Raw genomic sequence first — 12,522 nt, 5'->3', positions numbered from 1 at the left:
TCACTCCCTGGCACTCCCTCCCATCCCTTCCGAGTTAACCAAGATTACTGCTCAGCCCATTGTAAAATGCTCAGTCATTGAAATTAGAGAATATACTGTAACTAAGCCAAAAACATATGGTATGTGATGCCAGAACAAGCATGCCTGCGATAGTGGATACCATCACAAAGAAGGTATATCCAGAGAAAGAAGGGCAGGTTACATCTCACCTGGATCTGACAGCCGAAATAGCTAGACTGGAGGAACTCATATCTCAGTGTAGGATTGGTGCTCTCTACTGTGATCTCAGTCACCAAGTCAACCGCATCATTTCTAAGAGCAACTTGGCCCCTCTGGTACTGACAGTGCCGGCTGGAACGAGTGCATCTGATACGGTCCCTGTGAAGCTGAAGCCTACATGGATGGAGAGGACGTGGAAACCTCCAGTTGTTCTTGTGTTGCTCAGAACATTGTCAGGGAAGATATGTCAACCAGCCCAGACATGGTCAAAGATGTTCCACTTCCAACTCCATCCTCTGATAACTCACACAGTGATGATGACTTCACCGGCCTCATCAGCATGTTAGTGGTGAGACTTCTAACTAAATCCAAACCCCAACAGAGGAGTACCCAGTTGACATTGCACACGTCACAAGACCTGGTCCAGAAAGTCATGACTGTCTTATGTGCATGGTCAGGCTGCTCTGAGACCCAAGCACATCCCAATAACCTGAGGATTCATAAACTCTACAGGGCCGTCTACAAAAATCTGTTGGAGGAGTTTGGCTCTGAGAAAATCCCTCAACGGACTGTGTGGACTCAGAACTCTACATTTAATAGGATTCTTGTCTTTGAGTGAAGAGTTTCTCCACAGATGTAATGAGGCATCGATGGCAGCCTCAAGAACATCGTTCAAAGCCACCAGGCCTGAGGCTCTTCCTCTGGTTGAGAATGTGAAGGCTACTGTCTATAGGCCCTATAGGACAATAAGCTATAGAAGCAGGAAGTGTCCTTTCCTACAAAGGCGGAACAGGGTGACAATTAACTTACTGTTGTGGAAGAATACAAAATATACAATGAATTCTGAAAGTTTTCAGAACCCTTGACTTGTTCCACCTTTTGTTACGTTACATCCTTATTCTAAAATGGATTAAAAAATAATAATATTCAACAATCTACACACAATACTCCATAATGACAAAAGCAAAAACAGATTTTTAAAAATGTATGCAAATGTATTAAAAATAAAAAACAGAAATACCTTATTTAGAGAAGAATTGAGAACTGTTGCTATGAGACTCGAAATTGAGCTCAAGTGCATCTTGTTTCCATTGATCATCCTTGAGATGTTTACACAACTTGATTGGAGTGCACCTGTGGTAAATTCAATTGATTGGACATGATTTGGAAAGGCACACACCTGTCGATATAAGGTCCCTCATTTGACAGTGCACGTCAGAGCAAAAATCAAGCTATGAGGTTGAAGGAAGTGGCCAGGATTGTGTCAAGGCACAGATCTGGAGACGGGTACCAAAACATTTCTGCAGGGCCTTGTTCAGGGAGGTGACCAATAACCCAATGGTCACTCTGACAGAGCTCCAGAGTTCCTCTGTGGAGATGCGAGGACCTTCCAGAAGGACAACCATCTCTGCAGCACTCCACCAATCAGGCATGTATGGTAGAGTGGCCAGAAGGAAGCCACTCCTCAGTAAAAGGCACAAGGCTGCACGCTTGGAGTATCCAAAAAGGCACCTAAAAACTCTCTCAAACATAAGAAACAAGATTCTCTTGTCTGATGAAACCAAGATTGAACTCTTTGCTTTGAATGCCAAGCGTCACTTCTGGAGAAGACCTGGCACCATCCCTACGGTGAAGTATGGTGGTGGCAGCATCATGCTGTGGGGGTGTTTTTCAGCGGCAGGGACTGGAAGACTAGTCAGGATCAAGGCAAAGATGAATGAAGCAAAGTATAGAGGTCCTTGCTTAAAACCTTCTCTGGACCTCAGACTGGGGTGACGGTTCAACTTCCAACAGGAGAACAACCCTAAGCACACAGCCAAGACAACACAGGAGTGGCTTCGGAACAAGTCCGAATGTCTTTGAGTGGCCAAGCCAGAGCCCAGTCTTGAACCCGATCGAACATCTCTGGAGAGACCTGAAAATAGCTGTGCAGCAATGCTCCCCATCCAACCTGACAGAGCTTGAGAGGATCTGCAGAGAATGGGAGCGTCATACCCAAGAAGACTTAAAGCTGTAATCGCTGCCAAAGGTGCTTCAACAAAGTACTGAGTAAAGGGTCTGAGTACTTACAGAAATGTTATTTTTATACTTTTGTTATGTAATAAATGAGCAAAAAATGTCTAATCCTGTTTTTGCTTTGTTGTTATGTGTAGATTGGGGGGGGGGGGGACGACGACAATTTAATCAATTTTAGATGAAGGCTGTAACCTACCAGAACATCACAGCATATCATTTCTAAATCAAAGTGCATGTCAACTCTCCCTCTTCTGTAGCACCCAGCATAGTACCATATGCACTGCCAGAGGATCTCCCCTCCATTTTTCAACAGAAGTCTTGCCAACATCCACTCCAAAGGCCTGTGAAAGCCCTTCAAACAGTTCTCAAATACCAAGTAACTCAGACCATTTATTGGCCAACTTATTAAAAATAATTTATTCTGTTAAATTGATGTTTTTTCTGTCTTATGTGCTCCCCCGTTAACAAATCAGATGACAAAATAACTGGCTTTTTAATGTTAGTGGTCGCCACATTAACTATAGTGGTGTTTGTATAGCTAACTCTTCTAAATAAGGTCTGATCCAGATGGTCTCCTGACACTGGTGTACCCTCTGAACTATGATCTGAGTGGCTGTAGGCCTGAGCCTCAGCTCTCTCTGCCCTCCTATCCCAATACATTTTGTCTCTTCAGCATAGGAAAACTGTGAGAGCTTTCTTGTCTCCCTCACTGCTGAAATACAATTGCTATCTATTGCAGCATATTCAACCCTTTGTTTTAACATATTATACATGAGTAGTCCCCATCAATAATTTTAAACGGTCATATAAAAAGTCAACCTATGACACTGAAAGACATCAGCTGGTTGCCGCTATGGTTATGCAGGTGCACAATGGTAACACTGCCTGCCATCACTTATCCAGGTGCCAAAGACACAATCAAGACAATATGCTTTTAAGAGTCTATGACCTACATAACTCACTCATATACAAAGATTGTTTTATCATTCACTAAGGTCAGCGCAGATAGTGTATAAAAACAAAACAATTTATTACAATTAGGCTGAAAAAAAATCAAATAAACTACTTTACAAGTACAAATGTTTTCCATTGTTATTTACATTTTTTTTTTTTTTTTTTTTACATCAATACAAAATGACGTGAGAAAACAAGATACTTAATGTTTACAGTGTTTGTTACAATGGACTAAAGGAACGTGCATTATTTTCCATAGAATATCTGCAAAAGTCACATCCAGACTATTTTATTTGTGTATTGTTGTTTAACTGTGATACAATGACTATTGGTGTAGTTTGACATGGCAAGCTTAAATGAGCTAACTTATAAGGACACCTCTTTCAATGTTAAATTGGTACATTGAAAAAGGTTATGTGAATGAATGGTATGTGAATGAGGACTGAAATCTTCACTTATCCTTCTGGTAGGCAACGCAGCTGTAGTACTGATATGTAGCTACATTACTTGATCATGATATGATTGGTATGTTCTATATCTATAAACAACTAGGAAATTACAGACATAAAAAGGTAAGCACGAGGACAGTGTATGAATATACAAAACATTCAAATGAACATTCCCCCAAATTAGTGATGCACCAGCCCATAGGCTTCAGCCACGTAGTAACATGAATATATTCATCAATATAAAAAGGCATGAATATGCTTTTCAGATCTTTATTAGATGTTGGTGCAGGGGTAGGTTGCCTCCAGGGGTGACCTTCTGAAACAGTTACAAAACTGTTGTAGAAGATTAACACTCTTGAAGACATGCCATTCCTTTACATGGAGCAGTTCCTTTAGCCAGGTTAGATTAAACACAGCCACCTCAGTCAGGACTTCACCACTCTGCCAAAGTGAAAGCATCTCTTCATGTCATTGTGAGTGCATTTACACTGATGATATGGGCTCTTTGGCCTAGCTGAAAGGGGAGTGCAAACTATTCCTGTGGGCTCCTAGCTGCTGCCCCCGCTGGGCTTGGCCTGGTTCTTGCCCCTCATGGCCCCTCCGCGAGCCTGGCCCTTGGCTGGCTGCTGTAGTATAGGGGACTCGGCTGCAGCAGGCGCTTGGGCCTGCTGGGCCGGGCTGTGAGGAGAGGTGGTCTGGATCTGAGGCGAGGCGACTGCAGTCACCACCTGCTGCTGGAGAAGCTTCTGCTGAACCACCTGGGATGTGCCTGATGGGATCATCTGGACCTGGGGCTGGGCTGAGGACGCAGTCTGGGTCAAGGGCACAGTCTGGGAGTGGATCTGGTACGACACAACAAGAGGGTCACATTAGACAGACGACAACGTTACCAGACTATACTGCCCTCTTGGTAGCTATATTCACTGTCATGACATTTCACAAGAGTTTGAAGGGAATGATCAAAATGACAAAACGCACGAAAGCATTGTGCAATTTAAGCAAGCTGATTGGTATTTGAGTCACATGCATGGAAGACGTGAAAGGTCATGACGCACAGTAAGCAAAACCTGTTACTTCTCATTCCTTATGCCTCATAAGAATCCTGTATAATTCTGCCCTTCTGTTGGGGCATAGTGCTCTTACCTGCTGTGGAGGTGATACGATCTGCTGGATGTTGGCCACAGTGGATTGCCCCTGTACTATCTGGGGGAGCTTAGCCACCTAATATACAAGGGAAAACAGTTAGCGTTCCTCACACCTCTGGATAATGCCCTCTATACATGTATGACCCAGAACCTAAAGGCCAGTGGGTTGAAGTATCTGAGTAGTAAATGAGTGCATACCTGGATTTGCTGGGCCCCAGTGGGTTTTCCAGCCTGGGCGATGGAGGTAGTGAAGAACTGGGTCTTGATGCCAGTTTGGAGCTGGTTGGTGGCAGCATAGGTGACCTTCTGCTGCTGGGCGCCCTGGGGACTGTGCACTGTCACCTGCTGGGTGCCCAACTGAGGGAGAGGACAGAGCAGAACTAGGTTCACAACAAGATTCTTCTGACAAAAATGCATGGCAACTATTGACAGACTGGATTGTAGTTTCATAAGCGCCACTTTCAGTTCAGATTAGAAATGCACCACTGACCAGCCCATACCCTTATGGTAACAACAAGAGAACACGTAAATATTTGTCCCTTGAGCCGCACCTTCTGCTGCACAGTGGCCGGTCCTTGCTGTGGCTCCACTGCTTTCTGCTGGGCTGCTGCTGCCTGCACGGCTGCCTGCTGCTTCTTCATCTGGAGCAGCTGCTGCACCTGCATCTGGGGGAACGGGGGCGGCAACACCGGCCCACCTACAGGAGCAGAAGAGAAACATAGTGACTCGGGGACAGGACACCCTCAACCAACAGAGGGAGTGTGGGGGTATGTGTTTTTGTGCTAAGAGGGAAAGATTCTGAGTGCTTCAGTCTAATCAGTTGCTGAGAATAGGAGGGCTTCCCCACCTGTTTTCTGGGCCTGGCCAATGGCCACACTGATACCAGCCACAGAGACGGGCAGTGTGGTGACGCCAGCGGAGGAGACCACAGCGGGCACAGAGACTACAGGGGACTTAGTGAGGGTCACCTGGGCCGTCTGCCCTGGCTGGGCCTGGATCTGACCCTGGGTGGGCACCCGCGTCTGGGGTGGCAAAGACAAACACTGTTCTAAACACTGTTTCAATGGATCATTAATTCATTACGGTTACTTCTGGTAGATCATTATTCAAAATGGACACGTCTCAGCAGTGACATTGTGTGGCATTTACCAGTCTGAAAATAATAAAGCACAACAGTGGTACTAATCCCCTAGACCAGGCTACATACTGTAGAAAAAAAAACAAGAGCAGGGGATAAAGTTGGTCCTCACCAGTCTGGCCAGCTGCAAGTTGGCTACGGTGGAACCAGCCAGCACGGCCCCGGCTCTGGGAGCAGCAGCTACAGCAGCTAGCTGTGGGTTGGCCTGGGCTGCCTGGGGGTTAGCCAGCTGGACCTGAGAGGCCTGTTGGCCTGCCTGCTGCTGGCCCTGGGCTGCTGCCACTGCCACCTGCTGTGGAGACATCTGCATCTTCTGCTTGTGCATCTTCAGCAGCTCCTACAGTCAGAGAATGAGTTAAAGTCAAGTTATATCTCAAGTGCTTTAACATCTTAAGAATCTGGAATATAGTGCAGTGTGGTTCGCTGACTGATGAATTTTGCAATCCTACGTGAATCCAATTTAAGTGCATTCACATAGACTTGCAAAGTGTTAAACTTGCACTGCTTTGAGAAGGGGACTGAGCATCAGTAGCAGCAAATGCCAGGAGGCCATGCAGTGAATGAAGGGCTTCTATGTAGAGCACAATACCTGGGGTTTGCCCACAGCCTTAATGCCTTGTGGAGAGGAAGCCTGCTGTTGTTGCTGCTGCTGGAGCTGCTGCTGGCGGAGCATGTGGAGGTGGGCCTGGGTTATGGGCTTCCCCTGGGACAGCTGCATGCCTGTGGCTGGGGACAAAGAGGAAGAGGGGTCAGATCACAAAACCAGGCAACAGGGCACTTTAAGTATGTTGTATGTTTTCTTTGACAGGTTACTTTAAAGTTGGTGTTTTTTTTTTTTTAATTTAATTTTACCTTTATTTTACTAGGCAAGTGAGTTAAGAACACATTTTTATTTTCAATGACGGCCTAGGAACAGTGGGTTAACTGCCTGTTCAGGGGCAGAACGACAGATTTGTACCTTGTCAGCTCGGGGATTCGAACTTGCAACCTTTCGATTACTAGTCCAACTTTCTAACCACTAGGCTACCCTGCCTTAAAAGGTCTTTCTAAATTAATTTGATAGATTAATTGATTGATTGTTTGTATGTGTTCAGTATGAATAATGTGTCCAGTACCTGGTGTGACCTGAGTGACCAGGGAGCGGGTCTGAGACTGCACTGGGGTCAGAGTGGTGGACACCACCGCAGAGGCGGTCACCGGGGTAACAGCCCTGACACCCTGACCTGTAGCTATGGCGATCATCTCTCCAGGGGTGGCAGCGGCAGGTACGGCTCTCTGCTGGGAGTGGACCACCTGGGCTCCTGCTGCACCGGCAGGCTGGAGGGGGGACACAAACACAGGACATCATGTTAGACCAACAGTCAACACCTACTAGGACCATTCACTTCAGTCAGCAAGACTGAATATTTCTCAAACAATGGTGATTGGTGTGTTATAACAAAAACTGGGAAAGATTCCTTTGGAGTTGAGGGAAACAATAACAGGGTAAATACATGGAGTGACTTACAGACAGTGTGCCTGGTATGACTTGACCTGGTGATGCCAGCCGTTTGTTGGCCTGGAACGGACTTGGAGGAACTCCAGACACTGTGTTCACAATCACGTTCCCCGCTACGGTGCCTGAAAGGGACAAAAAGGAAATTATTTAATAAGTGATTATTTCATTACAGACCAAAAGTTTTGTAATGATCAATGACTGTGCCATGAAAACCCACCAGTTTGAATGGTCGCCCCTCCAGCAGCATTCTTAATGGCTCCAGCCTGAAATACACAAGCAACGTTCTCGTAAAAACATTTTCTTTCCCCAAAATAAATCTATATAGACAGCTCTTGGTCTGACATTGAAAAGGGTCTGGTTTTCCCCATTCTCACCAGGACAGTGGTGTTGGGTACAGCGGTAGCTCCAGTTGCTGCAGGGGCCTGGGGGACTCCCGGGGCCTGGGCTTGGCCTACAGCAGGAGCCCCAGCCTGGGGTTGGGCAGCACCGGCCACGGCCTGGGGGGCTCCAGCCTGCTGAGCTAGCTGCTGAGTCCTCTGCTGCTCTGCTAGGGCCTGGCAGGACACACAGACAGATAGGAATGTTGAAGATCATAGCACGAGCACTGTCACACTGCATACTTAGCCATTAATCCAAAACCAGAGAGAACATACAGTAACAGTACACACCTTCTTCTCCTTGGCAATCCTCTCAGCACGTTGTGATGCCACCTGAATGGGAGGGAGGGGCTTGTCGTAGCCGATCCCACTTTCTGCCAGGACGGAGGCATGTTTGGGGTTCTTCTGGAATGGGTTCATCCCCAGACTTTGAAGACGAAGCAAACATTCCATAGAGTTAATTGATAGTTGCACACTAAGCATGTTTATCAAGAGGCTGTCATCTCCCGTCTGGATTACTGCAACTCGCTGTTGGCTGGGCTCCCTGCCTGTGCCATTAAACCCCTACAACTCATCCAGAATGCCGCAGCCCGTCTGGTGTTCAACCTTCCCAAGTTCTCTCACGTCACCCCGCTCCTCCGCTCTCTCCACTGGCTTCCAGTTGGAGCTCGCATCCGCTACAAGACCATGGTGCTTGCCTACGGAGCTGTGAGGGGAACGGCACCGCAGTACCTCCAGGCTCTGATCAGGCCCTACACCCAAACAAGGGCACTGCGTTCATCCACCTCTGGCCTGCTTGCCTCCCTACCACTGAGGAAGTACAGTTCCCGCTCAGCCCAGTCAAAACTGTTCGCTGCTCTGGCCCCCCAATGGTGGAACAAACTCCCTCACGACGCCAGGACAGCAGAGCCAATCACCACCTTCCGGAGACACCTGAAACCCCACCTCTTCAAGGAATACCTAGGATAGGATAAGTAATCCTTCTCACCCCCCCCTTAAATGATTTAGATGCACTATTGTAAGTGGCTGTTCCACTGGATGTCAGAAGGTGAATTCACCAATTTGTAAGTCGCTCTGGATAAGAGCGTCTGCTAAATGACTTAAATGTAAATGTTAAATGTGATAAAACAACATGCATTACTTCATGCTACAGAGGAATGGTCATGTTGAGTGCTTACAGGGGTTTGATGGGGGGACTCCTCTTGCTGGCGATGATCTTCATGAGCTCAAAGCGGCTGTTGTAGAGCTGGATGTGTGTAGCGTTGTCATCCTGGGTGTAGATCTGACAGGTCCGGAGTGGCCGGCTGTTCTTAGACTGGGGAAGGAGAAAGGAGGGAAACTGGCCAATCAAGAGAGCTCTGTGAATCGAACAATATGACCACTGTAAAAGACAAGAGAGGGCAATGGACCTTGTATATGCTCTTGGTTTTCTTCTTGGGGTTCGCCTCATACACCAACTTAAACGAGTAACAAAAACGGGTTATGGGTTAATTATCTGAATACTCAAAACAACAGCTGCCATTCAGGACTTTAGTAGTCATGGCTGCTCACCTTGCCCTCCTCCCGGGGGATGATGACGTTCTCGTAGCGGTTGCGACACTGCTTGGGCGAGCGGTAGATCCGGCTGCAGGAGTTGACCACGTCGCTGACCAGGTCCCAGTTGGGCGTGTGGGCCGGAGACATGATGGTTAGGTTCAGAGGGAGCTCCAGGAGCTGCTTCAAAGCCTGCCGCGGACAGAGAGACGGGACACTTATTTCACTAACGGAACACATCATACTAACTTAACTACAACACATTTCACCACAATTACAAATAGCTTAGTTTCTAAGTATATTTTAGTTCACCTCATCTGAGAGTACCTAGCAAACGTACATTATGACAGACATTTCCACTGTGGGTAAAACAAGCCATTTCAGTAGAAGCCTTCTCAGTACCTGTAGCAGGGCCCAGTCTTCACTGATGAGCCACTCTGGGTTGTCCTGTCCGGCCTCCATGGCAGGTTTGACTAGCGAGGGCAGAGGCTTGGCGAAGGGCGCCTGCTGCTTCAGGGAGAAGTTCTTCTTTTGGTCCTTGCCCTCGCGGCGGACCTTGAGCATGCTGGCCTTCTCGAAGAGGGAGCGAGGAGGAATCACTGTCTCCCCATGACCCTTCTTCTTCTTCCTGCCTGCTGCGGAGCACAAGCACATGGGTTAGGACAGAGCTCACAAGTGCATCACACACACACACAATGTACCATACTGTAATGCTTGTTACAGAAATACAAAGCCTTACCCGAGGAGTCCATCTTGAGTCTCTTGTGCTCCTTGCGGATGTAGACAGGAGGCAGTTTGGACTCCGGCATGGGAGCAGAGTCGTACATCAGACAGATGACAGAGTCGATATAGATGTCGTTGTCATCCTGCGGTGGGGTAGGTGGAGTCCACAGCTGCAACCAGAACCATAGGTTAACATACAGCTGACAGGCTCATGAATCATATGAGGCTTCACTATGACATAGCTCAGGTACGGTCATGTCTTGCTCGTTCTGATAAGTCAGTTTTTTGTTGATTATGTGTGTATTGTTATTGTATTGCTAGATATTGCTGCGTTGTTAGAGCTAGAAACATAAACATTTCAATGCACCTGCGATAACATCTGCAAAACTGTGAACGTGACCAATACCCTTTGATTTGATGTCGACATTATGCGACTGACTTACCGGCATGATTTCCGTTTGGCCATCTTCTCCATCAAACACATACTCCTGTTGAAACAGAGACAAGAGCTAAGCTCCCATTACCACAGAGTAATAGGGTTAGAGGCAGAGAATCCCAGTGGAAAGAGGGGAACCGGCCAGGCAGAGACAGCAAGGGTGGTTCGTTGCTCCAGAGCCTTTCCGTTCACCTTCCCACTCCTGGGCCAGACTACACTCAATCATATGACCCACTGAAGAGATGAGTCTTCAGTAAAGACTTAAAGGTTGAGACCGAGTTTGCGTCTCTGACATGGGTAGGCAGACCGTTCCATAAAAATGGAGCTCTATAGGAGAAAGCCCTGCCTCCAGCTGTTTGCTTAGAAATTCTAGGGACAATTAGGAGGCCTGCGTCTTGTGACCGTAGCGTACGTGTAGGTATGTACGGCAGGACCAAATCAGAGAGATAGGTAGGAGCAAGCCCATGCAATGCTTTGTAGGTTAGCAGTAAAACCTTGAAATCAGCCCTTGCTTTGACAGGAAGCCAGTGTAGGGAGGCTAGCACTGGAGTAATATGATCAAATTTTTTGGTTCTAGTCAGGATTCTAGCAGCCGTATTTAGCACTAACTGAAGTTTATTTAGTGCTTTATCCGGGTAGCCGGAAAGTAGAGCATTGCAGTAGTCTAACCTAGAAGTGACAAAAGCATGGATTAATTTTTCTGCACAGAGTTACAATGGAAACTCACTACAGGCTCTGTTCTCTTATCTCAACACCGTGACCACCAGATGAGAGAGTGAAAGCCTACCATGTTGTAAGCATCCTCTCTGGTGTAGGTGAACAGGTTCTCCTCGTCCTCAATGATCATCCTCTCTGAGTCTTCAGCCTTCAGTTTCTGGAGGTGCTGCATCTCCCAGCCTCTCTTTGCACACAACAGTCGCTCCTGGAATTCACATTAGTCATGAAATAATTTTCAACATTGTTTTTAATTATGGTCTGGTGCTACTTGAGAATGCAAGGTCTTACGAGTTAGACATCCAGAGGTACTACTGAGAGGACTGTTTTGAGTCTTACCTTGGCAACATGTTCATCTTCACTGACATGAAGATACTCCAGGTATTGCAGCGCATATTTTTCTATCGGCGTCAGCTGATGGAGTATAAGTTTAAGACAATTCAGCTGTAGTTAAAACTGATGTGTTAGCTCCCTGGTATGTAGTCTACAAGACCATCCAGCTGTAGTTAAAACTGATGTGTTAGCTCCCTGGTATGTAGTCTACAAGACCATCCAGCTGTAGTTAAAACTGATGTGTTATCTCCCTGGTATGTAGTCTACAAGACCATCCAGCTGTAGTTAAAACTGATGTGTTATCTCCCTGGTATGTAGTCTACAAGACCATCCAGCTGTAGTTAAAACTGATGTGTTAGCTCCCTGGTATGTAGTCTACAACATACTGTAAGAAGGCATTTAATGACTGTTTATCACCTGGTCCATGACAGCACTGAGCTCCTCCAGCTGAGAGGGCTCTTCTTTGACTTGTGCCTCTTTCTCCAGGTCCTCCTCCTGACCCTCCTCCCCCTGCCACTCTGATGGTGGGGCATCCAGGCTGATGCTGTGAAGGGCCTGGATGTAGGGCCTGGCCACGCGGGGAGAGATTGCTTCAGAGGGAGACGGCTCCTGGTGCAGAACAACGAACTCCTCAACCTTCTCCCCAGAGCCGGTCTCCACCTCAAACAGGTCCTGGATGGTCCGCTGGACAGAAACACGGCATATGAAATAATTAAGTATGGGGTTTTAGTCAGAGTGGGGCTGGTGTCTGGTTGGTGTGAGGGTAAAATATCCTACCTGTGTGAGTGGGGCTGGTTGGAGTGAGGGTAAAAGATTCTACCTGTGTGAGTGGGGCTGGGGGCTGGTTGAAGGGAGGGTAAAAGATCCTACCTGTGTGAGTGGGGCTGGTTGGAGTGAGGGTAAAAGATTCTACCTGTGTGAGTGGGGCTGGTTGAAGGGAGGGTAAAAGATCCTACCTGTGTGAGTGGGGCTGGTTGGAGTGAGGGT

The 12,522-nt window shown here is 47.2% G+C and overlaps 1 protein-coding gene across 1 annotated transcript in view; it reads right to left on the bottom strand.

Moving 5' to 3' along the window:
• Positions 1 to 3,241: 3,241 nt before the first annotated feature.
• The window catches only part of LOC135514178 (E1A-binding protein p400-like), a 29,597-nt gene continuing 20,316 nt past the window's right edge, over positions 3,242 to 12,522 (bottom strand). The window contains 21 exon segments of the mRNA XM_064937443.1: positions 3,242 to 4,480; positions 4,782 to 4,859; positions 4,982 to 5,140; positions 5,335 to 5,480; positions 5,631 to 5,805; positions 6,034 to 6,258; positions 6,511 to 6,647; positions 7,037 to 7,238; positions 7,429 to 7,541; positions 7,637 to 7,682; positions 7,794 to 7,973; positions 8,088 to 8,223; positions 8,975 to 9,111; positions 9,206 to 9,253; positions 9,348 to 9,521; positions 9,732 to 9,964; positions 10,069 to 10,222; positions 10,496 to 10,540; positions 11,276 to 11,410; positions 11,542 to 11,616; positions 11,953 to 12,219. Coding sequence (XP_064793515.1) covers positions 4,187 to 4,480; positions 4,782 to 4,859; positions 4,982 to 5,140; positions 5,335 to 5,480; positions 5,631 to 5,805; positions 6,034 to 6,258; positions 6,511 to 6,647; positions 7,037 to 7,238; positions 7,429 to 7,541; positions 7,637 to 7,682; positions 7,794 to 7,973; positions 8,088 to 8,223; positions 8,975 to 9,111; positions 9,206 to 9,253; positions 9,348 to 9,521; positions 9,732 to 9,964; positions 10,069 to 10,222; positions 10,496 to 10,540; positions 11,276 to 11,410; positions 11,542 to 11,616; positions 11,953 to 12,219 — 3,159 coding nt within the window. The 3' untranslated portion in view covers positions 3,242 to 4,186.

This window comes from Oncorhynchus masou, chromosome 25 (assembly GCF_036934945.1).
Source record: "Oncorhynchus masou masou isolate Uvic2021 chromosome 25, UVic_Omas_1.1, whole genome shotgun sequence".
NCBI lineage: Eukaryota > Metazoa > Chordata > Actinopteri > Salmoniformes > Salmonidae > Oncorhynchus > Oncorhynchus masou.
This window is presented reverse-complemented; position numbering and strand designations above follow the sequence as displayed.